The sequence below is a fragment of the Neltuma alba genome, unplaced genomic scaffold (genome assembly GCF_004799145.2).
Source record: "Neltuma alba isolate B1F8T4 unplaced genomic scaffold, ASM479914v2 tig00012255_pilon, whole genome shotgun sequence".
Classification (NCBI taxonomy): domain Eukaryota; kingdom Viridiplantae; phylum Streptophyta; class Magnoliopsida; order Fabales; family Fabaceae; genus Neltuma; species Neltuma alba.
The window spans coordinates 237,933-265,669 of NW_021636781.1; the positions used below are offsets into that span (position 1 = coordinate 237,933).

At 32.2% G+C, this 27,737-nt stretch overlaps 3 protein-coding genes across 3 annotated transcripts; all 3 read left to right on the forward strand.

The window, feature by feature from the left end:
- The first annotated feature begins 5,676 nt into the window (after positions 1-5,676).
- Positions 5,677-7,133, forward strand: LOC114725556 (3,7-dimethylxanthine N-methyltransferase-like). Its single transcript, XM_028912084.1, has 4 exons — positions 5,677-5,766; positions 5,918-6,307; positions 6,418-6,669; positions 6,771-7,133. The coding sequence occupies exons 1-4, from the start codon at positions 5,677-5,679 to the stop codon at positions 7,131-7,133; spliced, it is 1,095 nt and encodes a 364-aa protein (XP_028767917.1).
- Positions 7,134-18,569: 11,436 nt separating this feature from the next.
- On the forward strand, positions 18,570-22,158 carry LOC114725540 (theobromine synthase 2-like). Its single transcript, XM_028912063.1, has 4 exons — positions 18,570-18,662; positions 20,585-20,974; positions 21,085-21,336; positions 21,543-22,158. Exons 1-4 carry the CDS (start codon positions 18,573-18,575, stop codon positions 21,903-21,905), a joined length of 1,095 nt encoding a protein of 364 aa, XP_028767896.1. The 5' UTR covers positions 18,570-18,572; the 3' UTR covers positions 21,906-22,158.
- A 2,404-nt stretch (positions 22,159-24,562) lies between these two features.
- Positions 24,563-27,528, forward strand: LOC114725539 (3,7-dimethylxanthine N-methyltransferase). Its single transcript, XM_028912062.1, has 4 exons — positions 24,563-24,672; positions 26,092-26,481; positions 26,600-26,851; positions 26,965-27,528. The coding sequence occupies exons 1-4, from the start codon at positions 24,583-24,585 to the stop codon at positions 27,331-27,333; spliced, it is 1,101 nt and encodes a 366-aa protein (XP_028767895.1). The 5' UTR covers positions 24,563-24,582; the 3' UTR covers positions 27,334-27,528.
- Positions 27,529-27,737: the final 209 nt, after the last annotated feature.

The following is a 27,737-nucleotide window of genomic DNA, read 5'->3' on the forward strand; positions in this document are numbered from 1 at the left end:
AATTATTAATTTAATGGCGTTGGAATCAAGTAATTAAAAGGGTCCCTATTCCCATCACCAAAAAAAGAGAGTCCATATTCCCATAAATTTCTTATCAGTATATTAGAATTAGGATAAAATATTATATCATGCATTGTCAATTTTTTGTTCTTAGTATTTCCAAATTTTCTTATGTAAAATATTTTTTAAAATAAATACTATACAAGTTTTTATGATTTAATTTTTGTCTTCAAAATAATATTATTTTAAGTTATAAAAAGGCATTTTAGTTTTTTAACAACATTCAAAAATTTCTAATAAGGCCTTTTGGCCTAACTAGTAGTTTGTTAGAAGTGCAAGCCTTAATTTGTGTTTTAATATTTCAAGCATATTTAATTAGGATTTTTCCTAATATATATTTGCTCTATGCATGAAAGTTTTTCGTACCTAAAAAAATATTTAAAAAATTAGTTAAATTAGTTATTTGTAATAAATAAGTGTTGTCTTCTGTAAAATACCTATGTTAATTATATGCATTAACTATAACTATTATTTGATAAAACCGTTAACATGTGTAACTACTACAAAGATTAATGTTAATTGTTACCTTGTGAAAAAAATAGATAAATACTATCCCCGGCCCTTAATAAAAGAGCTAATTGACTAATTTGAGTAGATTAAGAAAGTTTTTTAAGTTAGTTATTTATAATATACAGGTATTGTCTTTTCTAAAATACCCTTGCTAATCAAGTGTATTAGGTTTAATATTTGATGAAATATTTAATATGTACAACTACTACAAGGATTACTTACAAGAATGAATAAATGTGAAAAACAAAGTGGATTAGATTTTTATATTTAGAATCAAAATGAAAGTCAAACTAACTCTTATATTAAGGATCAGAAGTAGTATAAGAGACAAAATGAATCGATGTCTTATATTTATAATCAAATTAAATATCAAAATAGTTCTTACATTACTTACAAAAGTTAGTATAAATGTAAGGATTGTTCATTTCTTTTTTTTCCACACGTATTCGAGAATTTATAATCATTAAAAAGAATTTATATGTTTTTTACAAGAAAAAGAATTTTTATATACATACCTACATACATATATTTTGTTTTTATAATTATTAATTGTTTTTATATAGCTTTCATTTCAAACTCAGCAATACTTGTTGGACTTTAAACTAGTTGGATAGTATGTGGTTATTGCTCGTAAAAAAATCTCAATCCAATTCACAAGTGAATATACTTGGCAGGCTAAAAAATTGATTATTTGATGTGTGGGCTGTGAATTATGGAGAATGAATTGAATCGATAGATGGTATAAGTTTTGTTGGGATAAGGCATAAGTAATTCTAGTCAAAGTTTGGACCATTTGCATGAAACACAAAAATACTCCCACCGTTACACATAAAAAAAATTATAGTCAAAATTATTCAATCTTTAAAAATTGATTGCATTTTTTCACTTACAGCGTTAATTAATTCTCATTATCTTCATCTTTCTAATTTCCTGTATAAGATTAATTTTCATTGACACTAATTAATTCTCAATATTTTCATCTTTTTACTATTAAATGTTGGGATCAACGGGTAAGAGCGTTGTTGCAACTAATTCTCAAGATTTTCATCTTTTTTGGCTTGCAGACCCTATATTTCGAACCTTCCTCTTTTAAACCAAACGGGTAAGAGCGTTGTTAAACCTCATTGGTAGAGGTGCCATTATAAAGGGTTCCACATCCCTCGATCTAAATTAATCTAAGCTCTGCTAAGTTCTTGAGTTAAAAGAGAAAGGTCCGAAATATAGGGTGTGCAGGCAAAAGAAAATCTTATATAAAAAATTTGCGTATTTATTTATTAGGTCGGCTAAATCTTTTATTCATTATTTACAAACATTTTGTGAAAATTATTAATTATTTTAAAATATTTGATAAAATATCTTACTGTATGATAGACCACCAAGACATTTCATTCTGAATAGGACACCAAAACCTTCAATTTATTTTTTTTTGGTTATAACTATGAAGTAGAACATTTGAGTTAATAGGGTATCTGGTTTAATGCAAAAGCATTTTTAAAAAGTATTTTCATACGAATCAAGATAAAATTCTTACATATGTACTTCATATATTATAAAATGATTTTTAAAATTATAATTTGGTTTCTGTCTAAGCACTCTTATTTAAAATGCAGAAAGACTTGTAAGGACAAAAGCATACCCCGTCTCTCTCTCTCTCTCTCTCACTATCTAATGAAGATTAAGCAAGCTGCAAGGGGGCAGAATTTGAGAGAGAGGGAATATCATTCCCTATAATTGGTACTGTGATTTGAGGGTGTTTGGATAATAATAAAATCATGGTTTTAAAAATGTTTTTGCGGTATACAGTGTAAATATGTGGATGGGCTTGTCTCGATTTATGAAAAAATGCTTTTGAAAATTGATTCTGGGTTACCCAAAGTCCCAAACACCCCTTTGATGCCAAAATTCCCATTTGGGCCCTCCAAAAAAATTGTGGAGCATAAGAAGAAGAAAGAGTTCCCGAATAATTATATTCTCTCACTGCTATATCATGGGACTGGACTGAGAGGCATAACGTCATTTATGAACTTAGTTGCCCAATTGGTGGAACCCCAATTCGCAGCTATTATTGTCTGCCACTGTGTGAATAATTAAGCTTCCTGTCTTTTTTCTACCCAGAAAAATAATTTTTTTTAAAAATTAAAAAAAAAAGCTTTCTGTCTTTCTATAACTTACAGATCTCTGAGTCATTTTCATTCAGGCATTTTCAATGGATATATAAAATGTCACTTCCCAAGAACAGAATATTTTCTATAAGAGAACAATTCTCATATATTTTATGCCTTTTCTTCTATTTATCATCACTACTCTTTTCACTAAGAATATATCTCATGAGTGTGACCCATCCAACTACTTACTTATTTATGACGTGTCTAATAACAATTTGTCTTCATTTTTCACAGTATACATAATCGACACCATTAAAAAAATATGATTTTTATTTTTCTGTATAATATATATTTGCTCTATGCATGAAAGTTGTTATATATAGAGCAAATATGTTGAAAATGTCTGCCTTTTTACTTTTCGTACTTCAAAAAATGTTAGTCCCTGTTATCCACAGAAAATATTATTAATCCCAATATATGTGCAGAGTATTTTTAACATCTTAAAAAAGAATTTCTGATATTTGCCATGTTCTTCTATTCCCCACCACACAATCAAATCTCATGACTGAGTCCAGCTACTGAACTGCTACTTTTATAAATGCTCACGCTTCCACACCACATGCACACCTATCTTTCCTTTCTCGATTTGTGTGTATTATTTTTGTGCGACAGCGTGCCAATCTTCTCTGTGTATCGTTTCAATTTTATCGGATGTTCCTTTGAAGATCTTTGATAATTTGTTATCTTATTCTTATAAACATCGTTGTTAATTTGTCAATTTCATCTTTCCTTTGGCACAGCTATACCATTGTTAATTTAATTTGTTACCTAATCCTTCTTTTTCGCATCACAAGATCACTGCCAAACCTGGGACTTTTGTATTTTGCTTTTGATTTTAATATTTTTAAAATTTAAGTAAATTATTTTTTTTGTTAAAGTATAGGTATCCTCTTATTAGAGATAATTTTATTTGAGACACTGTCAGGCATTAAATGTTGGTACCTCTCTTAGTGAAGATTCGAATCTTAGTTTACCACGTTGTGAGGAACTAATCTTTTCCGTTAAACTCAACCCATGTTAGTAAGTAATTCAAAGCTAGTTTGAATAATTTGGGCATATCCTTGTAAATATCGAATAGAACCCAAGTTTTACAGAGGTACAAAACATTCATGATTTAAATTTTTTGTATGTTCTATCAACAGCGATTAGGGGCTGAGTATTTTACTACAGCATGAAGTCAACAAATGCTACTTTTTTTTTTTTTTTTTCCGGTGAAACAACAAATGCTACTTTAATTTCCTTAATTAAAAAAAATGTTTATTTTCCTTTACAAAATCCTCTGCCAAATTTCTTCTTCATTCCCTTTGATCCAGCATCTATAGTGTTCTCGCACACTTGTATCATTATAAGTTATAGTATTATGATTTTGATAACATTTTAACGAATAAAATCATTTTTTCAAGCCCCTTCATTGTGCCAACCAAATGTGAATGCACTAAGAAATTTGTTTCCTCTTGTTAAGAATAATAACGCAGAAAAGAAAAGAATGATAAAACATAAAAAGAGAGGGTCTCTTTTGGTACGGGGTAGTAAAAATATATCCAAGGAATTATATCTTGGGAAATTTAAGTTGGAAAATTTTTAAAATATAATGACATTTATTTATAAAATAGAAGGAAAAAAGAAAGTCTCACATTTAGAAACTTTAATCTAATTTCCTAAAATAAAATTGCTTCCGATACTGGTTATTTTGTTCCAAAATCACAGTGTGAAATTTAACAATGAGAAAATTACAATAAAGTCTCACCCAAGAGAATTAAATATAAAAAGGTTCCTTAAAATAATTAAATTATTCTGAAATTCTAAAAAACCTCACTGCAAAAGAATTTATTTATTTAATTATCAAATTTTCCTTTTTTTTAAGTATGCATTGATAACTAAAAGAGCAGTCGTTAACAATTTAGTGTAACGATTAACAACTATCACAGCAGGTATTGACAACATATTTTCTTAGCGTATTATAAAAATATAATACATGAGTTGTTAATAGCTACTTCGATAATTGTTAATTTTTACATTTTAAGTTGTTAACGACTACACTTTTAGTTGTTAATGTATACTTTAAAAAAAAGATACAGACAATTTGATAACTAAACAAATAAATTTTTTTGTAATGACGTCCCTTGTGACTTTAAAATAATTTAATGATTTTAAGAGATTTTTTTGTATTTAGCACTTGATTGCAATTTTTCCTTTAACATTTTGCATGTAATTACCGCTCTTTCATATCCCCCTTCGATGGGATCTGGCGTACGGAAAAGGATAAAAATCGCCTCAAAATCCCTTAAACGATGATTTTGCAGATATTATTCTTTTATCCTCTTAAACATAAGAGTTATTGATAAAAGTTGATTTAGTTTAATTTCAACGCCCATGATAGTAATAAGCACTATAGTGCACATCCCCGTGATAAGATCTACATGATCCAAATATAGTTTCAACGATTCAGATATAAAATTTGTAACATATAATTTTTAAATAATAAATTATTTTTAAAAAAATTGATAGTAAAAAAATTATTTTTATTTTAAATTCTATACCCGTTAAACTAATTATTTTGAAAAACTAAAAAGCATAAACCTAGACAATTAATTAAGTAATGAGCACCAAAACACTAAGTTATTTTAGTCTTAAACATAAGACATTAATTCACATTTTCTTTCACATATATACACATATCATTTTTCTCAAACTAATTTATCTAGCTCATATAAAATCTAGTATTAAACTTTAGGGAATCAGTTTACATTTGTTGGAAATCGTGCCCACGCGATGATAGGGTATCAAAGGGATGATGATATATAGCTAATATTTATTAATTAAGCAGAAGCGATCATACCAAGTTTGGACGTCATCTTCGGTGGGCATTATTTCTATATAAAGCATGGCAATACGTAGCTAGCCGACATTAAGCGTGGATTTGAGCTAACCCATCAAATCAATGGCGTCCAAAGTTATGGCTGTAGAACGAGTCCTTCATATGAATGGGGGTGTTGGAGAAACAAGCTATGCCAACAACTCTCTAATTCAGGTGCGCTCTCTTGTGCTCGGAGATATTAACTTTAAAAGAAGTGTGGTTGTTTGAGGATATTGATTCTGTCTTGTTTTTATATTTATCATTTAGTTTTAAGAATGTGAAAGATCCGATCTTTTTGAGTGATAAAGATGTTGTTTTTGAGCAGAGAAAGGTGTTGATGAGAGTGAGACCCATACTCGAAGAAAGCATCAAGAAGATGTACTGCACTAATGCTTCAACTTGTTTGAAAGTCGCAGACTTGGGATGTTCTTCTGGTCCTAATGCATTTTTGGTGGCTTCTAACGTTATTGATATCGTCAATGAAACAAGTCGCCGATTGAAGATTGAAACACCCACATTTCAGTTTTTCCTGAACGATCTATTTGGGAATGATTTTAACTCAATCTTCCAGTCACTCCCAGAGTTCTATTACACTCTGAAACAAGACACAACATGTTTGATAAATGCAATGCCTGGAACTTTCTATGGCACCCTCTTCCCCTCCAATTCCATCCATTTCTTCCATTCCTCTTACTCTCTTCACTGGCTCTCTCAGGTCATCGTCATCTATATATCTTCAACTCCCAACGAATATTCTCTATTTCTTTTTCCAATCATATATATACTAACGTTGGATTACGTATATTATTGCATGTTGGGGAACAGGTTCCAGATTTGTTGAGCAAGGAAGCAAAACTATCAGATGATGACAAAGGGAATATATATGTGACAAGCACTAGTCCTCCATCATACGCTAAACAATTTAAAGAAGATTTCACACTATTCTTGAGATCACGTTCCCGGGAATTGGTGCCTGGCGGTGGTATGCTCCTTGCATTTATTGGCAGATATGATACTTCTCAAAATATAACTGCTGCAGGACTCTTCCGTATGATACTTAATGACATGGTCTTAGAGGTAAACTCAAAATCATTAAATATGATTAGTTATGTTTTAATGAACTATATGTGCAGTATAAATTTTAGTAACCGTAATAAGATAACAAATGAATGATGCAGAATTTGATTGAAGAGACGAAGTTAGAACATTTCAATGTGCCAGTTTATGTTGCTACTGCTGATGAAGTTAAGGAAATCATAAAGGAAGAAGGGTCTTTCAGCGTTGAAAGATTAGAGAGTATTGAAACAAGTTGGGACGGATCAAGCCTAGATGACAAAGGTTATGAGAGTTTTAAGGATGACAATGAGAGAGGGAAGTTCGTAGCAAGATACTTAAGAGCTGTGTTTGAGCCTCTTTTGAAAGCACATTTTGGAGAAGGAATTGTTGAAGAAGTCTTCCTGAGGTTTCAGAATAAGGTTGTCCAATTGCTGCCCAAATTGGTGTATCCTACTTTGGTCATATCTCTTACTAAAATTGCTTGAATAGTGAGCGCCAATGACTTTGAATGAACTATATATATGCTTCTTGGCTGATGTCTTGTTCTTCTGTCGTAATATACGACAGAGTCGTTTTCCATTAATGCTGTATCAATAATATCATTCTTTTACTCTCTCTTAATATTATTTGTCAGTTTCTTCTATTTATCAATATTGATGAGAGAAGCTCATGCAGGTGTAAAGCTAGTTATTATTATACTTATTAGGTATAATAAGAGGACAATGATTCAAGATTTCCAATGTTTCAACGGCTCCTAGAAAAATGATCTTGATAAAGATATCGATTATTTAAATATCACAATTTTTTCCCAAAATAGTTTGTAGTTTAATTTACTCTGACCTAACCTTTAATTGTACAGTTGTGATATGTTATTACAAAACTTTAATGGTTAATATGGAACGGAGGAATACTTTTCTTGTATATTTTGAAAATAACATAGCCATCTTTCCGATTCAAGAAACCATTGCATGCGGCACCAGAGATTTTCCCGAACCTAAAATATAGGCCCAAGGCCAACATAGAACTAGTTTTTAAGCCCCAAAAAAAAGGCAACTAGTTTGGGTGCTGATCAAATATGATGATCACCTTAAACTTATCAAATTTAAGCTATCCAAATTTGACCTAGATAGTCCAAATTTAATATTTTAATTAATTATTTTAAATAAAAAATTATTTATTTTAAATTTTATGCACAACAACAACGTAACAACGCCTTATCCTACTAAATGTCTAAATGGCTTCAGTTATATGGATTGTACAACGTGATTGAATTCTATTTAAAACCAAATCTTTGTATATATTGTTAATTAAAAGATCTCGTTTAATGATTTTATTAAGTGTTTTCTTGGCCTTCTTCTACTTTTTTTCGAGGATTTCATACTGTTTGATCAACTCTTCTCACTGACACATCGAAAGGCCTCTTTGCATGTGATCAAACCATCTCAAATAGTTTTCTACCATTTTTTCATCAATAGCAGCCACTTTAGCTTTTTCGTGTATATGTTAATTACGAATCTTATATTTTTTTGTATGACCACATATCCATCTTACCATATTCTCATCTCAGCTGCCGCTACTATGTTCATGTTGTCCTTTTTAAACCAAACACTCACTACCATATAGCATTACTGGTCTTATAGCAATGTGATAAAACTTTTCTTTGACTTTATTAGGTACTTTCCGGTCACATATAACTCTTGTCACTTTTATGTATTTAAACCACCCAACTTGAATACTGTAATTGATATCACCATCAATTTTACTATTTTTTGTATAATTGATTCCAAATATCCAAATTTTTTCACTCATGGAATGACTTGATCTCTCAATCTAACCTCCAATTCTGTTCTAGCTTGTCTTTTATAAAAAAATACAATGCAAATATTTTGTCCTACTTATACTCAAACAAAAACCCTTCAACTCCAAAGTTCTTCTCCTTGTCTCAAATTTAGCAGTAATCTAGTTTTTTGACTCAGCCAAGAGAACCATGTCATTAGCAAAAAGTATGCACTTAGGGATTTCTTCTTTAACATGCTTAGTTAGAAACTTGAGGAATAGATTAAACAGATAAGAGCTCAAAGATGATCCAAAACATAGGCCAATCGTTATAGGAAAGTCTTTTGTCTTATCACTTGGTGTTCTAACACTGGTTGTGACCCCTTCATACATATCTTGTATTACTTTGATATAAGTGACATGCATGCATTTCTTTTCCAAAGTTTTCTAAAGCCCTTCTCTCGATACACGGTCATAAGCTTTTTTTAAATTGATAAAAATCATATGCAAGTCTTTGCTGCGGCTTCGATAATTTTTCATTAATCTTTTTAGTAAAAAACTCGCTCTTTTTGTCGACTTACACTTATTAAAATAATTATTTTAAAAAATAAATTAAACATAGATAATCCAATTTGATGTACACAGTCAGGATGAGATGTGCTTGAAGCATCCAAACTCATTCCAATATGAAATCTTCACATATATTTTCTGATGGACCCTGACATGAAATTCTTAGTTAATTTTTTTCTTCAAAAAAATCATAATTAATATATTTTTATTTAAAATTTTATATTCATAAATCAATAACTTTAAAATAAAAGTGAAAAAAAAAGAGATCTGGTTCATACTTAATAAGTTAACTATTAAAATAATGGGATGCGACAGACATAGAAATGCGTGCATTATGAATTGAATGCGAAAAAAAAAAAACCATCAAGTCTTGTACTTCCGAAGGAATTGATGCTGCACATGCACGCGTCGATCGGACCCATATAGCATAAGCACACGACGTGACGATAATGCCGTAACAATATTATTAAATACTACCTCCGGTTCTAATTATAAAAGTCAGTTGACTAATTTGAAGAGATTAAAGAAGTAAATTAAGTTAGTTATTTGTCCTAAATAGGTGTTGTATTTCCTAAAATATTCTTACTAATCAGTAATCAAGTGTATTAACTAGAACTATAATTATTAAAAGGACTATCTTAGAAAAAATTGGATAAATATAAAAGATAAAGTGAATTAGAGTCTTATATTTAGGGTCAAAATAAAAATCAAATAGAGTCTTATATTAAGGATCGGAGGTAGTATTATTATTGCAGCCCCAACAAATAGTGCTAACGCCTAACGAGGGTGCTTTTTTTTATTTTTTATTTTATTTTTTACCAGCCTAACGAGGTGCTACTTGCTTAGGAGATTGTGTAAATACATTTTCGTTTAATTAGCTCAATTATGGATTATTCTGATCCCTTAATTTTCAGTTACATTATTTAATTTATGGACTCTTTGGCAAAGATTTAATAATCACTTGTTTTACGTAAATTGAGACAAAATTTTTCTCACATGTTTACTCTATTACGCTGTTATGTGTTAAAAAAAACCATCTATATACATTTCATGAAGTTATAATATTATTCCTTCCGAGGGAGATTTGTTGACGGATTCTCTCTGAAATATTGACAACCAGTTGCTCGATTATCGGTACTCGATAGAAATTAAAAACATGAACTTGGCATAAAATTATCTAAAATAATCAACAATCATTTCTCTGCTAGATATTTGAAGATATTGCTCATTTTTATATGAAAATGAGCTGGGCAATTCTGAAAGGAACGGATTTTCTTAAAGATATGGTTGTGCATTTCTATAAAGCATATGATTACATAACAATAGGTTTCCTACATTTTAGAGTAGTGGAGGTTATTAGTCATCCATCGTCAACAACAGCCATGGGCTTGCCCCTAGAGCAAGTGCTTCGTATGAATGGAGGTGTTGGACAAACAAGCTACGCCAACAACTCTTCAATGCCTGTACGTTACGTTCTATTCTATTCAAACATATTTATCTGGGGTTTGTTTTCACCTGTACTTGTTCTAACACATATAAGTAGTTTTATATAAGTTGAGATAAAATACCTTCTTGTATTTATCTTAGTTGGTGTCAAATAAGTATATGTTTTTTTTTCTAATTGAAATTATGTATTTTCATATATCATTAAGTAGTTCTTATTTTTAAAAATTATGGTAAATTAGATGTTATTTCAGTTATATTTTAACTTTTTAAATTTAACTTTAATTGTATTTGAGCAGAAAAAAGTGATGATGAGAGTGAAACCAATAGTTGAAGAAAGCATTGACAAGATGTTCCACACCAATCTTCCAACTTGTATGAAAGTGGCAGATTTAGGGTGTTCTTCGGGACCAAATACCCTTTTGGTGATATCTAACATTACTGACATTGTGAATGAAACAAGTCTGAGATTGTTGAGCCTCCCCAATTCCAATTTTTCCTAAACGATCTATTTGGGAACGATTTCAATGCAATCTTCAAGTCACTCCCAGAGTTCTACCACACTCTGAAACCAGACACAACGTGTTTGATAAATGCAACTCCTGGCACATTCTATGGCATCCTCTTCCCCTCCAATTCCATCCACTTCTTCCATTCCTCTTTCTCTCTCCACTGGCTCTCTCAGGTCATCATCATCAGCATCTACCTTCATCATCTTCCAACTCAAATTCTCTATTTTCTTTTACATATAAATGTATACGTTCGTAACGTTGGATTCCATATATTGCATGTTGTGGAACAGGTTCCCGATTTGTTGAGCGAGGAAGCAAAAATAGCAGATATTGATAAAGGGAATATTTATGTAACAAGCATTAGTCCTCCATCATACGCTAAACAATTTAAAGAAAATTTCACACTATTCTTAAGATCACGTTCCCAGGAATTGGCGCGCCTGGCGGTGGTATGCTCCTTAGCTTCATTGGTAGATATGATTCTTCTCAAAACATATCATACTCAATGACATGGTCTTAGAGGTAAACTCAAATTATTAAATGTAATTAGTTAAATTTAATCATTACCAACTCATCATATGCTTTTTGAACTATATTTGACTCATTTCTTATTTATTCATGATCAGTTTAATCAACGTATAGTCTTTTTTATTTGAAGAAATGTGTTATAACAATTTGATTGAAAGGTGCAGAATTTGATTGAAGAGGGGGACTTCGAGCATTTCAACATGCCGATTTATTTTGCCGAGGCTGATGAAGTCAGAGGAATTATAAAGGAAGAAGGGTCTTTCATTGTAGAAAGATTAGAAAGTATCAAAACAAGTTGGGACGGATCAAGCCTAGATGAAGCAGGCTGTGAAAGTTTTAAGGATGACAATGAGAGGAGAGTTTGTAGCCAAAGGCTTAAGAGCTGTGTATGAGCCTGTTTTGAAGGCGCATTTTGGAGAAGGGATCATTGATGAACTCTTCTTTAGGTTTCAGAAGAAGACTGTCCAATTGCTGCCCAAATTGGTGTATCCTACTTTGGTCATATCCCTTACTAAAATTGTTCGAGAGCCATTGGCATAGTTTTTATAAAATAGCAGAACGATGAAATAAACTATATCCGAGTACTTTTCTTTCATATGGATGCTTGGAAGATTCTTCCATTCATTATTATTTGTGTGTTTGAATGAACTGTATGTGTGTTTCTTGGTTGGTTGATCTTCTTGTTTCCTATGTATGAGCATGGCCGTGTCGGTGAGTTGTTTTTACTGTTGTGCTCTCAGACTCGTCCAGTAATAGTCAGTATTATCTAGATATATGTTCTATTAAGCTCAATTCATAACTGACCTATATATAACCATCTTAGCGATAAAATCCACTAACATATCAATTATCATCGTTAAACGGAAATTTTGAAAAGTTTTTAAAAAAATTCAATATTTAACAGGCTTTTAACTAATTTCCTTTATCCAGTGAAAATAATTAAAAAGAACTTGGAAAAAAAAAATGAAGGCATCATTTGGATCTACATATTTAGGTGTTTATAAGCACGTTTCGCGTAAGTTAAGAGAAAATTCCTCTTATATACTTGTCTTGTATTCCATAAATCACGATTAAAAAATTGTTTATAAGTTGTAAGCCATTTCACACAAGCCTTAAGGAAATAGTAATATTTAGGGATACTTTCAGTCTTTAATATAACATTCAGGCCACTAATTTAAGAAAATTAAGAAAACTAATATGCCTATTATGAAATTATATGTCAATTTATAAGCGAGACAAGTTAGTTTGAAGAAAATGATAAATATAATATTTTAAAATAGTTTATTCAACTTTCCTAATCTTTTCAAATTATCCAGCTCGATCTATATTAAAAACTGAAGGTAGTATTTGGAATTGTTTATTACTTGGAATTAAAAAATACTATGGGAAGAGGTGGTATTGGAAATTTAATCTTGAAATTAGATTTTTTTTTCAGACCAAAATGTCCTCCTTCGCCTTCAAATAACTGTTGGAGTTAGAGTGTATGGGTGTGTGCGCCAAAATGAACAAATCCCGCATTGGTAGGAGAGTGAAAGTAGAAGGGTATAAATACCAATTTGTGTTCTTGGGCTAGTGAATAGATTCAGAGGTGGTAGATTTCAAGTGCATGACAATGGGCCAATTGAGTTAACTAAGTTTTATATTAAAAATCAGAGCAAAGGTAGTATTTGACAAGGCTATTATATGCAGGGTTATGCTTTATAATAAAATATACAGCACGATTAAGTCCTTTGCCTACCTTCTAGAGTGCTTGCGTAGATAATTACATAGGTGTAGATTTCCAAACCACGTGTTATCATTCTATAAAAGCCATCCCCGTTTATTTAAAATACAAAGGATTTCACGTGATACTGTTTAAAAGGATGGTTATCTAGTTGAGTAATTTAACTATCAGTCTTCCAACAAGAAGTTGGCGCAAGATCATACTATCTTCGATCATTAATATAAGAGTTAGTTAGCTAATTTTTCTTAATATAAGAGTTAGTTAACTAATCTAAATAGATTAAGAAAGTTTGTTGGATATTTGTGGAGCAATTTCATCTCTGAAGAACTGAATGATATTTGAATATATCGTTCGTTTCATATAATATTACTATTTGAGAATGAGCTGTGCAATTCTGATGGCAACGGGCATAGCTAAATATTGATGTCAGCTTTCGTTGTGCATTTATTTAGAGCGCGCGCACGCACACATATATAGCAATTATGTTCCTGACATTTATAGAGTGGATTTGAGGTAATTAGTGATCAATGGCAGTCATGGGGGTGCCTGTGGAGCAAGTACTTCATATGAATGGGGGTGTTGGAGAAACAAGCTACGCCAGTAACTCTTCAATATCGGTATGCTAGCTCTCTCTTGAGTACTCATATTAGCTTGATCGAATCATGTGTATATTATCTGGTGAGTTAACGTTATGCCTTTTATCTTTATCCTTATCATTTATTTTTCATTGAATGATTGAATCCTTTGGTATATTGAAAATTCAACTGCATCGAGGAAATTTAATTCAACCCATATTCTGGTGCCCAATTAACCTGATTTTAACCCGGTACAACTCAGTTAATCTATGTGCTTGATTCTAGTGTGTTTTTCTCTATAATTTTCTAATGCTCCTTGTAATATCTCAATTTCTCAAATATTTTTTTTATTTTTTTCTTTTGATGATTATATTCTACACAAAATTAGTGATATTTGGATATCTTATAAGAAAAAAAGTGCGGGTTTTTTTTAATTGCACCTTTTTTGGGTCTATAAGATAACAAAATATTACTAATTTCATGTAGGCTCTAATGATTAAATGAAAAATAAAAAAATATTGGAGAGCTTGGGACATTACAAAGAACATTAATTAGAAGAAAGAAGGTACATTAAAGGGCCAAACCCGCTAATTTGGTCTGATAGGTTGACCGGATATTCCATGCCGGGGGGGAAAAAAAAAGAAAAAAGAAAAACTGAAGAATACAAAGGAGATTGAGGAAGATGAAGAAGAAGAAAAATTTAAAAAAAGAAATTGACTAGCATTCTTTTTTTTCCCCAACAAAATTGACTAACATTCTCCATTATTGTTTTTGTTAAATGCCATGCCTGATGGCCAACAATGTAACCATATTCCTCCATTGTCGAATGTTAAGACTTCATAAACTCTCTATTTCTATTTTCTAAGCCATAAATTGAGGATGGCTTACACTAACGGTTATGATTATTTCTCAAGAATGAACCGAAGGGCTATAATTGTTTTGTCTTTTACTAGAGGGAGTTCGCCATCCCTTATTCCCTTAACACTACAGTATGTCATTGTTAATTCATCCTTCATGCCTCACTTCCCAACACAAATTTCCACACCCCAATAGTTGTAAATTATATGTAATATAACTTATATTTGCACTTTTTAAATTTTATTTTAATTGTATTTTGTTTCAGGCAAAATATTTTTTTTTCTATTTTTCCTTTTAATTTTGTTTTTATCCAAACTTTGGTTTTTATCTTATAGATTTTGTTCTTATTTGAATATTTTTATGTGACATAATCTGTATAGAACTATGGATATATTAATTTATTTCAAGCCGGTCAGACCACGGTTTGACAAAAATCAAACTATTAGCCCATAAAATAGTAGTGCTTTGATCACTTCAATAATCGATCCCATGCATTTTTGATAGATTGATTGAATGTGAAGGATTCTTGATGTTGTTTGAGCAGAAAAATATGATGATGAGAGTGAAACCAATACTTGAAGAAAGCATCAACAAGATGTTCTGCACCAATCTTCCAACTTGTTTGAAAGTGGCAGATTTAGGGTGTTCTTCTGAAACAGGACAGAAAGTGTTTGATAAATGAAACGCCTGGCACTTTCCATGGCATCCTCTTCCCCTCCAATTCCATCCATTTCTTCCATTCCTCTTTCTCTCTTCGCTGGCTCTCTCAGGTCACACCATCATCCTTCATCTTCCAACTCAAATTTTTCTCTATTTTCTTTTCAATCTTGTATATATATATTAATAATGTTGGATTATTACATATATTGCTTGTTGGGGAACAGGTTCCAAATTTGTTGAGCGAGGAAGTAAAAATAGGAGATGATGATAAAGGGAATATATACGTAACAAGCATATATTAGTCCTCCACCATATGCTGAACAGTTTAAAGAAGATTTCACACTATTCTTAAGATCACGTTCCAAGGAATTGGTGCTTGGCGGTGGTATGCTCCTTCCATTTATTGGCAGATATGATACTTCTCAAAATATAATTGCAGTAGGACTCTTTCGTGTCATACTCAATGACATGGTCTTAGAGGTAAACTCAAATTATTAATTAGTTAAATTTAATCATAAACAATCATTGCCAAATAATCATGCGTTGACTTCTATATCCATCCCAAAAAAAACAAAACGTATGCCTAAATTGTAGTTCAGACATAGACATTGTATTTCTATATCAGTATGTGTTTAAGTGATGAACTACATTTGATAATTTCTTATTTGTTCATGATCAGTTGAATTAACTTTTGGTCGTTTTTGTTGTTTGAGAAGAATTGTGTGATATAACAACTTATACTAGGCACAGACGTATCATAATATAAATTAAATGAATGGTGCAGAATTTAATTGAAGAGGCAGACTTGGAGCATTTCAATGTGCCGCTTCATCATGCTAGGGCTGATGAAGTTAGAGAAATAACAAAGGAAGAAGGGTCTTATTAGGGTTGAATAACTATTTTAGTTAGAGTTTAGTTAGATGACAGCTGTACATTTATTTATCTTAGCTTGCTTTATAAAAGCACTGGTGTATTCCATTATTATTTTTTCAAGAAATAAGATTCAGTTTACATTCTCTTTCTCCTGCAATTCGTGTTAGGTCTTTCATTGTAGGAAGATTAGAGAGTATCAAAACAAGTTGGGACGGATCAAGCTTAAATGAAGAAGCAGGCTGTGAAAGTTTTAAGGATGACAATGAGAGAGGGGAGTCTGTAGCCAAAACCTACAGAGCTGTGTTTGAGCCTCTTTGGAAGGCACATTTTGGAGAAGGAATCATTGATGAAATCTTCCTGAGGTTTCAAAAGAAGGCTATCCAATTTCTGCCCAAGTTGCTATATCCTACTTTGGTCATATCTCTAAGTAAGTTGCTTGAGTGAGAGCCATTGGCTCAGTTATATTATATGTCTATGTATAAATTAGCACTACTACAAAATAATAGATAAGTTTGGGCTTCCATACTCGTCTGTTATGAGGAACAGATAAGTCTGTTTCCTTTTAATAGACAAGTTTAAAGGTTTATATTTTTTTGTTTTTCAAAACAGACAAAAATAAGTATAAAAGTGATCTTATTTGTAATATTAGTGTGATTGATCTCGTTTTTCTCTATGTATAAGTATGGTCATGTGGTTGAGTTGTTTTCACTGTAGTGCTCTCAGACTTGTCCAATAATAGTCAGTAATATTATCTAGAAACATGTTCTATTAAGCTCAATTCATAATTGATCCTATATATATATATATATATATATATATATTTATATAACCATCTTAAATAGCGATAAAATCCACTAAGATATATAAATTATCCTCATTATTTTATACTCTCATTACGCCTACAAATACTTTTAAAAGATATTTCTTAGTTTCTTTCGTATATTTCTGTATGACGCGAAATTTGAGGAACCTGTGTGCTGGTGCAGCTAGCTAGCTTGGTGATTTCTGACTGACCCCTAAGGCTTATATAATTAACATGTAACGATTCATGTGATTCTATTGTTTAAACTCTTAGTTGTACAGTTGGGCCAAGCCCAAATACTCTAATATCCAAACACTTTGATTATTGCATATATTGCAAATGTTAGGGAACAGGTTCCAAATTTGTTGAGAGCAAGCAAAAATAGCAGGGAATATTTATGCAACGAGCATTATATTAGTCCTTCATCATATGCTAAACAATCTAAAGAAGATTTTTCACACTATTCTTAAGATCACCTTCCAAAGAATGCATGTGAATATATAAAATCTGGACGATATTTTTCTCTGCGAAAATGACATCCCACAAAAGAGGGTACCCTGGGATGGGGCAAACACGGACCACAATATATACAACATGTTTCTTGTATGGTTCTGTTCCATTCTGCTTTAATTTGTTTGCTTTCATTAGTGGCGATCCATCGTTGTCTGATATAAAGTGGTCTGTCCTTCACAGATCTTCACGTGCTTAGCTAGTCGGCCAATTTAATTCCATCTCGTCATCTTATTTCAGGGAAATCAATTCAACGATCAATCATTGTGTGGTAAAGCTTTCATTCAATATTTCCTTTCCCTGATGTCCTCAAGTATATGTGTCACTCACATATATGTTGCGCGTGGGCATAGCAAATCTACTTGATTATTTGTTTTTTGGGCAAACATGGGACAAGCTCAAAGAACTACCTATTTGTTATTTTTCTCTAATAGTGTTTCGATCGGGATGCGCCGTTTAGTTTAGTTTAATTTAATGAATTAATCTTCATCGTTTTCAACGGCTTAGATTTTGTCTTTACTTAATTATATGGCACATTTCTTTTGGAAGAAGCAGAGGTTCATAATGTTCGAAAAACCTGCAAAAATAATAACGAAAAGATATTTGACTTTTGCCTTCTTAAGAGTTATTTTACCATGCAAGGTTAGAATAATAAAAGGTGGCACTCTCTAAAATTAAACAAACCCTTTGTACAATAAAACAGAGTGGCAGAATAGCAGGAAAAAAAAATAAATAGTGAATTCAACAATAAGCAAATGAGAAGGGATGGGAGAATAACCTGAAAGTTCAAGGCCTGGCGTGATCTGGAGTTCTGAGCCTCAAGTTCCTTTTTATATTATAAGCCATGGTTCATGGATGCTTGTTTGAATAAGAAAATAATTAATGAAGTAATGAGATTGCCAAGTAGAAAGTAGGAGACGTATCAAAATTGGCTTTTTAAAGTGACGAGATTGAGTATACGTCAAGAAGTGTAGGACTTTTAGTTCCTTTTGACACAGTCACATATAATAATTACAACACATAATTCATAATATAACAATAGGGTTTCCGACAGAGGGGGATTTGAAATTGAGGTAATTACAAAGTCATCATCAATGGCGGACATGGCGGTGCCTGTAGAGGAAATGCTTCATATGAATGGAGGAGATGGAGAAACAAGCTACGCCAACAACTCTTCAATAGCGGTACGCTCTCTTTATATACATTCAAGCATATTAACTTTTTCAAATGTTTTCCATTGTTTTTGTTAAAGAGACTCCCTCTGGTTTCTATTTTCTGCATCCATAAACTAATGCCTGCTAAAAGGCGTCAAATTAAGGATGGCTCTTACATTTCTCAAGAAGGAATCGAAAGGCTATAACCATTAGAATCAGAGATTTCATGTGCGTTTTAAGGTAATGGGGGCAAAGGAGGAACAGCCTCAAAAGACACCAAATTTCCTCATCCATATATGATCCGCCTTTCAATTATTAAGTGTCCATCTCCGTACCAATTTCGAAGCCTCGTTTACATATTTTATTAGTTGGCGCTAAGAAAGTATATTATTTTAATTCATGTATTTTCATACATCATTTGTAAATTATACCCCCCGTCCCATTTTATAAGTAACAACCACTATCTTCCTCTTATCCCTAAATATAAGTAACATTTGCAAATTGTGTTAAATTTTGCAGCGATTTCTCTATTTTATTCTCACTAATTTCTTATTTTAATACTCAATATACTCCTCCGGTCCTTATTATAAGACCCAATTTGACTTTTTATTTGGTCCTAATTATAAGACCCAATCCATTTTGTCTCTTATATTTATGCATTTTTTTCCACGATAATCTTTCTAATAATGATAGTTTTAGCCAATATACTTAATTAGCAAGGATATTTTAGGAATGACAACACTTATTTATTATAAATAACCAACTTAACTTACTTCCTTAATCTCCTCAAATAAGTCAATTGGGTCTTATAATTAGGACCGGAGGAGTATTTATTATCTCATTTCCTAAACCATCATCTCTCCATCACATATTCTCTCTCTTCTATAATTCTTTTTATTATACTCTTCCGGTCCTTAATATAAGACTCATTTAACAAATTTGATTAGATTAAGGAAGTTAGATAAGTTAGTTAATTATAAGAAAAGTGACACATTTTTCCTAAAACACCATAATCATCTTTCTTAATACCCCCTCTCCCTCTTTTACTTGATTATATTTGGGGGAATATCCATAGGGGTAATTTAGAAAAAATTGATAAATATGAGAAATGTGTCTTCTATTTATGAACAAAACCAACTCAAGAATTGGGTCCTATATTAAGGACAGGAGGAGTAATATTTTTCTTATTCTCTACCTTATACTTTCTCCACCCATAAATAAGGGCATTTTAGTAAAAGAACTTCTAATTTTTATACATTTATTGTCTTTAACTAATTTTAACTAACATTTTGATCTACGTGATAAGCTCCAATGTTGCTTATAAAAAGGGATGAAGGGAGTAGTAATTTCATTTATGTTTTAAATTTTTAAATTTTAATTTAACTGTATTTTATTTCAGGGAAAATATTTTTTTGCTAGTTTTATTATTATTTAAAATTTATTTTTTATATTACATGTTTTATTCTTATTCAAAGATTTTTGTGTGAAATAATCTGTACAGAATTAAGGATATATTAATTTACTTCAAGCCGGTCTGACCACAATTTGACAAAAAAGTTAGACCATTAACTCTTAAAGTTAGCCGTGGGCCTGCCCCTGGAGCAAGTGCTTCGTATGAATGGAGGTGTTGGACAAACAAGCTACGCCAACAACTCTTCAATGCCCGTGCGCTACGTTCTATTCTATTCAAACATATTTATCTGGGCTTGTTTGCGCCAGTTTATTTTAAGTACGTAAAAGTGCTTCTATATAAGTTAAGAAAAAATATCTTCACATACTTGTCTTGTGTTTATATTAGTTGGCATCAGACAATTGTACATTTTTTTTCTAATTGAAATTATGTATTTTCATATATCATTAAGTAGTTCTTATTTTTAAAAATAATGGTCAATTACCTGTTATTTCAGTTATATTTTAACTTTTTAAATTTAATTTTAATTGTACTTGAGCAGAAAAAAGTGATGATGAGAGTAAAACCAATACTTGAAGAAACCATCAACAAGATGTTCTGCTTCAATCTTCCAACTTGTATGAAAGTGGCAGATTTAGGGTGTTCCTCTGGACCAAATACACTTTTGGCAATATCTAACATTGTCGACATTGTGAATGAAACAAGTCTGAGATTGAAGGTTGAGCCACCCACATTCCAGTTTTTCCTCAACGATCTGTTTGGGAATGATTTCAATGCAATCTTCAAGTCAATTCCAGAGTTCTACCACACTCGGAAACCAGACACAACGTGTTTCATAAATGCAACTCCTGGCACATTCTATGGCATCCTCTTTCCCTCCAATTCCATCCACTTCTTCCATTCCTCTTTCTCTCTCCACTGGCTCTCTCAGGTCATTATCATCATCATCTACCTTCATCATCTTCGAACTCAAATTCTCTATTTTCTTTTATATATATTCGTAACACGGGATTCCATATATTATTGCATGTTTGGGTACAGGTTCCAGATTTGTTGAGCGCGGAAGCAAAAATAGCAGATGTTGATAAGGGGAATATTTATGTAACAAGCATTAGTCCTCCATCATGCGCTAAACAATTTAAAGAAGATTTCACACTATTCTTAAGATCACGTTCCCAGGAATTGGTGCCCGGCGGTGGTATGCTCCTCACCTTCATTGGTAGATATGATTCTTCTCAAAACATATCTCCTCCAGGACTCTTTCGTATCATACTCAATGACATGGTCTTAGAGGTAAACTCAAATTATTAAATATAATTAGTTAAATTTAATCATTACCAGATCATCATATGTATTTTGAACTATATTTGACCAATTTCTTATTTGCTCATGATCAGATTATTCACCGTATAGTCTTTTTTATTTTTATTTTTGAAGAAATGTGTCATAACAATTTATCCTAGGCATAGACGTATCATGATAGTAAATGGATGGTGCAGAATTTGATTGAAGAGGCGGACTTGGTGCATTTCAATATGCCGATTTATTTTGCTAGAGCTGATGAAGTCAGAGGAATTATAAAGGAAGAAGGGTCTTTCCTTGTAGAAAGATTAGAATGTATCAAAACAAGTTGGGACGGATCAAGCCTAGATGAAGCAGGCTGTGAAAGTTTTAAGGATGAAAATGAGAGAGGGGAGTTTGCAGCCAAAATCTTAAGAGCTGTGTATGAGCCTCTTTTGAAGGCGCATTTTGGAGCAGGAATCATGGATGAACTCTTCTTTAGGTTTCAGAAGAAGACTGTCCAATTGCTGCCCAAATTGGTGTATCCAACTTTGGTCATATCCCTTACTAAAATTGCTTGAGAGCCATTGGCATAGTTATTATAAAATAGCAGAACGATGAAAGAAACTATAGCCCAGTACTTTTCTTTCATATGGATGCTTGGAAGATTCTTCCATTCATTATTATTTGTGAGTTTGAATGAACTGTATGTGTGTTTCTTGGTTGGTTGATCGTCTTGTTCTCTATGTACAAGTATGGTCGTATCGGTGAGTTGTTCTCACTGTAGTACTCAGACTCGTCCAATGATAGTTAGTATTATCTGGGTGTACATTCTATTAAGCTCAATTCATAACTGACCTATATATAACCATCTTAGTGATAAAATCCACTAACATATCAATTATCATCGTTGAAGGGAAATTTTGAAAAGTTTTAAAAAAATTTCAATATTTAAAAGTAGGGCTGTGTAAAAAACTTGAAATCCAGTCTGGTCCGTCTTGACCCGGTCCGGTCCGGTCCAACCCGATGACAAAAAAAAAAAACAACCTGGTGAGAGAACTAGACTGACCAGACTAGACCAAGTCATCGGGCCAGACCGGGTTTCGGGATACCTTTTGAGACCAAATAGTCTGGTTTGGTCTGGCCCAATATCTACACATTTATTTTTAATTTTATATTCCCTCATAGCTCCCTCTCTCTCCATTCGCACCCCCTTCTCTCCTCGTCATTTCCCCATTTTCCATTTGCCTCCTCCTCTGCTCTACAACTTTGCAAATGGAAGGTTTTATGAAAGCCATGGCACAAGTTCATATATCCTCATTTGCAACCCATCAACTGTGGCTCATTAGCCTTGCGTCAGATCCCCACTACGGAGCCACCGTCTTCAACCAATGATGAACTAGTGCTGGGTCTTCTCAAGGAGTTGCTGGTTTTGCTTCGCATACTCAGCTTCTTCTTCTTCTTCTTGTCTTTTTCCTCAATCGATTTTTGTAGATCTAACTTATGTTAGATACTGTGTTCTTATTTTTTTTCAGTTTTTTCAATGGCAAAAGATCTTTGATTTTTTTCTAGATCTAGTTTATTTAGTTTCGTGTTATCTAGTTAATTAGTTTGATGATTCATCTCCATCTGCTCCTCATGCTTCTCTCCCACATGGGTGAAGTCTCCACTGCTCTCTACCTTGCCATTCGTCCTCTGTGCGTTGATTCTATCTGTGTTGGTTCTTTGTTTTCTTCACCCACAGATTTTTTTTCCTATTTCCATTAATTTTTTTTTACTTTTACATTTTGAACGTGTGTTGAATCTTTGGCTGTTGTTTTTTCTTCCCCGGATCAATTCTATTTGCTTGGAAGAGGAAAAAAAAATTGATACCATTGACTAGTCCTCCAGACCAAGTCTGGTTCAACCCGACTTCGGGTTAGTACTGGACCAGACCAGACTACGGGCTGCTTTGTGCAGCCCGAGATCTTCACCAGACTAGACCTCGGGTTGATGCTCAACCCGGTCTGATCTGGTTTATGCACAGCCCTATTTAAAAGACTTTAAACTAATTTCCTTTATCTAGTGAAAATAATTAAAAAGATCTTTAAAAAAATGAAGGCATCATTTGGATCTATTTATTAAGCACATTTTACATAAGTTAAGAGAAAACTTTCTTCATATGCTTGCCCTGTATTTTGTAAATCATGATTAACAAATTGCTTATAGTAAGTTATAAGCCATTCCACACAAGCCTGAAGGAAACAACAATGTTTAGTGATACTTTCGGTCTTTAATATAATATTTAGTTGACTAATTTGAAAAAATTAAAAAAATTAATATGCCTCTCATTAAATTATATGTTAATTGATAGGCCAGACAAATTAGTTTGAAAAAAAAACGATAAATATAATATTTTAAAGTAATTTATTCAATTTTATTAATCTTTTCAAATTATTTAACTAGATATATATATTAAGAACCGGAGGTAGTATAAGAAATTGTTTATTATTTGAAATTGAAAAATATCATAAAAAGAGGTGACATTGAAAATTTAATCTTGAAATTAGAATTTTTCCGACCATAATGTCCTCTGATCCCTTGGAGTTAGAGTGTATGAGTGGGTGTACCAAAATGAACAAATCCCACATTGTTAGAAGAGTGAAAATTTGTACTCTTAGAGTTAGTAAATGGGTTCACAGGCGTATGACAACAAGCCAATTGAGTTAACTGAGTCTTATATTAAAAATCAGAGTAGATGTAGTACTACTTTCGATCCTAATTATAAGAGTTAGTTGACTAATTTGAGAAGATTAAGGAAAGAAGTTAAGTTAGTTATTTGTAATAAATGGGTGTTGTCTTTCCTAAAATATTTTTTCTAATCAAATGTATTGGGTAGAACTATCATTATTAGAAGGATTATCTTGAAAAAAAAAGCATAAATATGAGAAATAAAGTATATTGAGATCTTATATTTAGGATCAAAATAAAAGTTAAATAAGGTCTTATATTAAGGACAAGTAGTATTAGACAAGGCTATTATATGTAGGGTTATGCTTTATAATAAAATATCTAGAGTGCTTGCGTGGCACGATTAAGTCCTTTGCCTGACTTCCAGCGTGCTTGCGTAGCGCCATTAAGTCCTTTACCAACCTTCTAGAATTTTTGCGCAGATAATTGCATACGTGTAGATTTCCAAACCAGGTGTTATCATTCTACAAAATCCATCCACGTTAGCTAAATATAGATGTCACCTTTCCTTGATGTAATTGGTGATCAATGATGGCCATGGGGGTGCCTGTGGAGCAAGTACTTCATATGAATGGGGGTGTTGGAGAACGAAGCTACGCCAACAACTCTTCAGTATCGGTATGCTATTGCTTGCTCTCTCTTGTACTCAACCATATTAACTTGATCGAATCATATGTATATTATTAATATTTGGTGAGTTATGCCTTTAATCTTTATCCTTATCATTTATTTTTTATGAATGATTGAATCCTTTGGTATATTGAAAGTTCAACTACACCGGGCAAATTTGATTCTATCCATATTCTGGTGCTCGATTAACCTAATTTTAACCTGGTGCAACTTAGTTAATCTATGTGCTTGAGGCCTCTAATGTGTCTTTCTCTAAAATTTTCTAATGCTCTTTATAATATCTCAATTTCTCAAATGCTTTTTATTTTTTCTATTGATGATTATGTTCTACATGAAATTAGTGATATTTGGATATCTTATAAGCCCAAAAAAAAAAGTACGATTTTTTTTTGAATTGTACCCTTTTTTTGTCTATAAGATAACAGAATATTACTAATTTTATGTAGGCTCTACTGATTAAATGAAAAATAAAAAAATAATTGAGAAGTTGGGACATGACAAAGAACATTAGAAGAAAGAAAATACTATCTCCGATCCTAATTATAAGTCATTATTTATAATTTACAAACGATGTCTTATAAATAGGAGGATAAGTAGTACATAAAAAGGCCAAACTCACTAATTTGGTCTGATAGGTTGACCAAATATTTCATGTCAAGAAAAAAAAGAAAGGAAAAACTAAAGAATACAAAGAAGATTGAGAAAGATGAAGAAGAAAAGAAAAAAAAAGAATTGACTAACATTTTTTTCCCAACAAAATTGACTAACATTCTTCATTATTCTCCGACCATTGTCGAATGTTAAGACTTCAGAAACTCTCTGTTTCTATCTTCTAGAGCCATAAGTTAAGGATGGCTTATACCAACGGTTATGATTATTTCTCAAGAATGAACCGAAGGGCTGTAATTGTTTTGTCTTTTACTAGAGAGTTCGCCATCCCATATTGCCTTGATACTACAGTACGGATGATTATTAATTCATCCTTCATGCCTCACTTCCCAACCCAAATTTCCACACCCCAATAGTTGTAAATTATATGTAATATAACTTATATTTAGTTGTAAATTATATGTAATATAACTTAGATTTGAACTTTTTAAATTTTATTTTAATTGTATTTTGTCTCAGGGAAATTTTTTTTTACTATTTTTCCTTTTAATTTTATTATTATCCAAACTTTGGTTTTTATATTACAGATTTTGTTCTTATTTGAATATTTTTATGTGAGATAAACTTTATAGAACTATATGGATATATTAATTTATTTCAAGCCGGTCTGACGACGGTTTGACAAAAATCAAACTATTAGCCCATAAAATAGTAGTGCTTTGATCACTCCAATAATCGATCCCATGCGTTTTTAATAGATTGATTGAACGTGAAAGATTCTTGATGCTGTTTGAGCAGAAAAATGTGATGATGAGAGTGAAACCTCTACTTGAAGAAAGCATCAACAAGATGTTCTGCACCAATCTTCCAACTTGTTTGAAAGTGGCAGATTTAGGGTGTTCTTCTGGACCAAATGCCCTTTTGGTGGCATCTAACATCATTGACATTGTGAATGAAACAAGTCTCAGATTGAAGGTTGAGCCGCCCACATTCCAGTTTTTCCTGAACGATCTATTTGTAAATGATTTCAATGCAATCTTCAAGTCACTCCCAGAGTTCTACCACACTCTGAAACAGGACAGAAAGTGTTTGATCAACGCAACGCCTGGCACTTTCTATGGCATCCTCTTCCCCTCCAATTCCATCCATTTCTTCCATTCCTCTTTCTCTCTCCATTGGCTCTCTCAGGTCATAATCATCATCTACCTTCGTCTTCCAACTCAAATTCTCTATTTTCTTTTCAATCACGCACACATATAAGTAACCTAACGCTGGCTTTCATATATTGCATTCTGCCGGGGAACAGGTTCCAAATTTGTTGGGTGAGGAAGGAAAAATAGCAGATGTTGATAAAGGAAATATATACGTGACAAGCATTAGTCCTCCATCAAATGCTAAACAGTTTAAAGAAGATTTCACACTTTTCTTAAGATCACGTTCTAAGGAATTGGTGCCTGGCGGTGGTATGTTTCTTACATTCATTGGCAGATGTGATACTTCGGAAAACATATCTGTTCCAGGACTCTTTCGTATCATACTCAATGACATGATCTTAGAGGTAAGCTCAAATTATTAAACATAATTAGTTAAATGTAATCATAAACAATCATTACCAAATCATCACATGTTGACTTATAGACGTATGAAGGTAATAAATGAATATTGCTGCAGAATTTGATTGAGGAAGCGAACTTGGAGCATTTCAATGTGCCAGTTTATCATGCTAGCGCTGATGAAGTAAAGAAAATAATAAAGGAAGAAGGTTCTTTCAGTGTTGAAAGATTCGAGTGCATCAAAATAAGTTGGGATGGATCAAGCCTAGATGATGAAGCAGCCTCCTGTGAAAGTGTAAAGAATGAGAACGAGAGAGGGGAGATTGTAGCCAAGAACATAAGAGCTGTGTTTGAGCCTCTTTTGAAGGCACTTTTTGGAGAAGGAATCATTGATGAAATCTTCCTGAGGTTTCAGAAGAAGGCTGTCCAGTTTCTGCACCAATTGGTGTATCCTACTCTCGTCATATCTCTTTCTAAAATTGCTTGAGTATTTTTAAACCCCCTTGTATGGTGTTCGGCACAAGGACAAGGACATATATAATAAAGTCCTGGCAAATCTCTCAAGAAATATTGCATTATTGTTATCTCGTTATTTTTTATGTGTCTGTGTGTCGTTCATGTTCAAACCAAGATATATAACGCTAATCTTCACTGTACTTTTGCTCTCAGAGTTGTTCATTTATGTTCAGTAATCAGTACTACCTATATATATATACACACACATATATATGTTCTATATATTGAGTTCAATTCACAATTGACCTATATATATATATATATATATATCACCATCTCAGCAATAAAATCCACTAAGCTATCAATTATTTCTTATATGCTCTCTACACCTGAAAACACTTAGAGATATTTCTTATTTTCGTATTAGTATCGAGC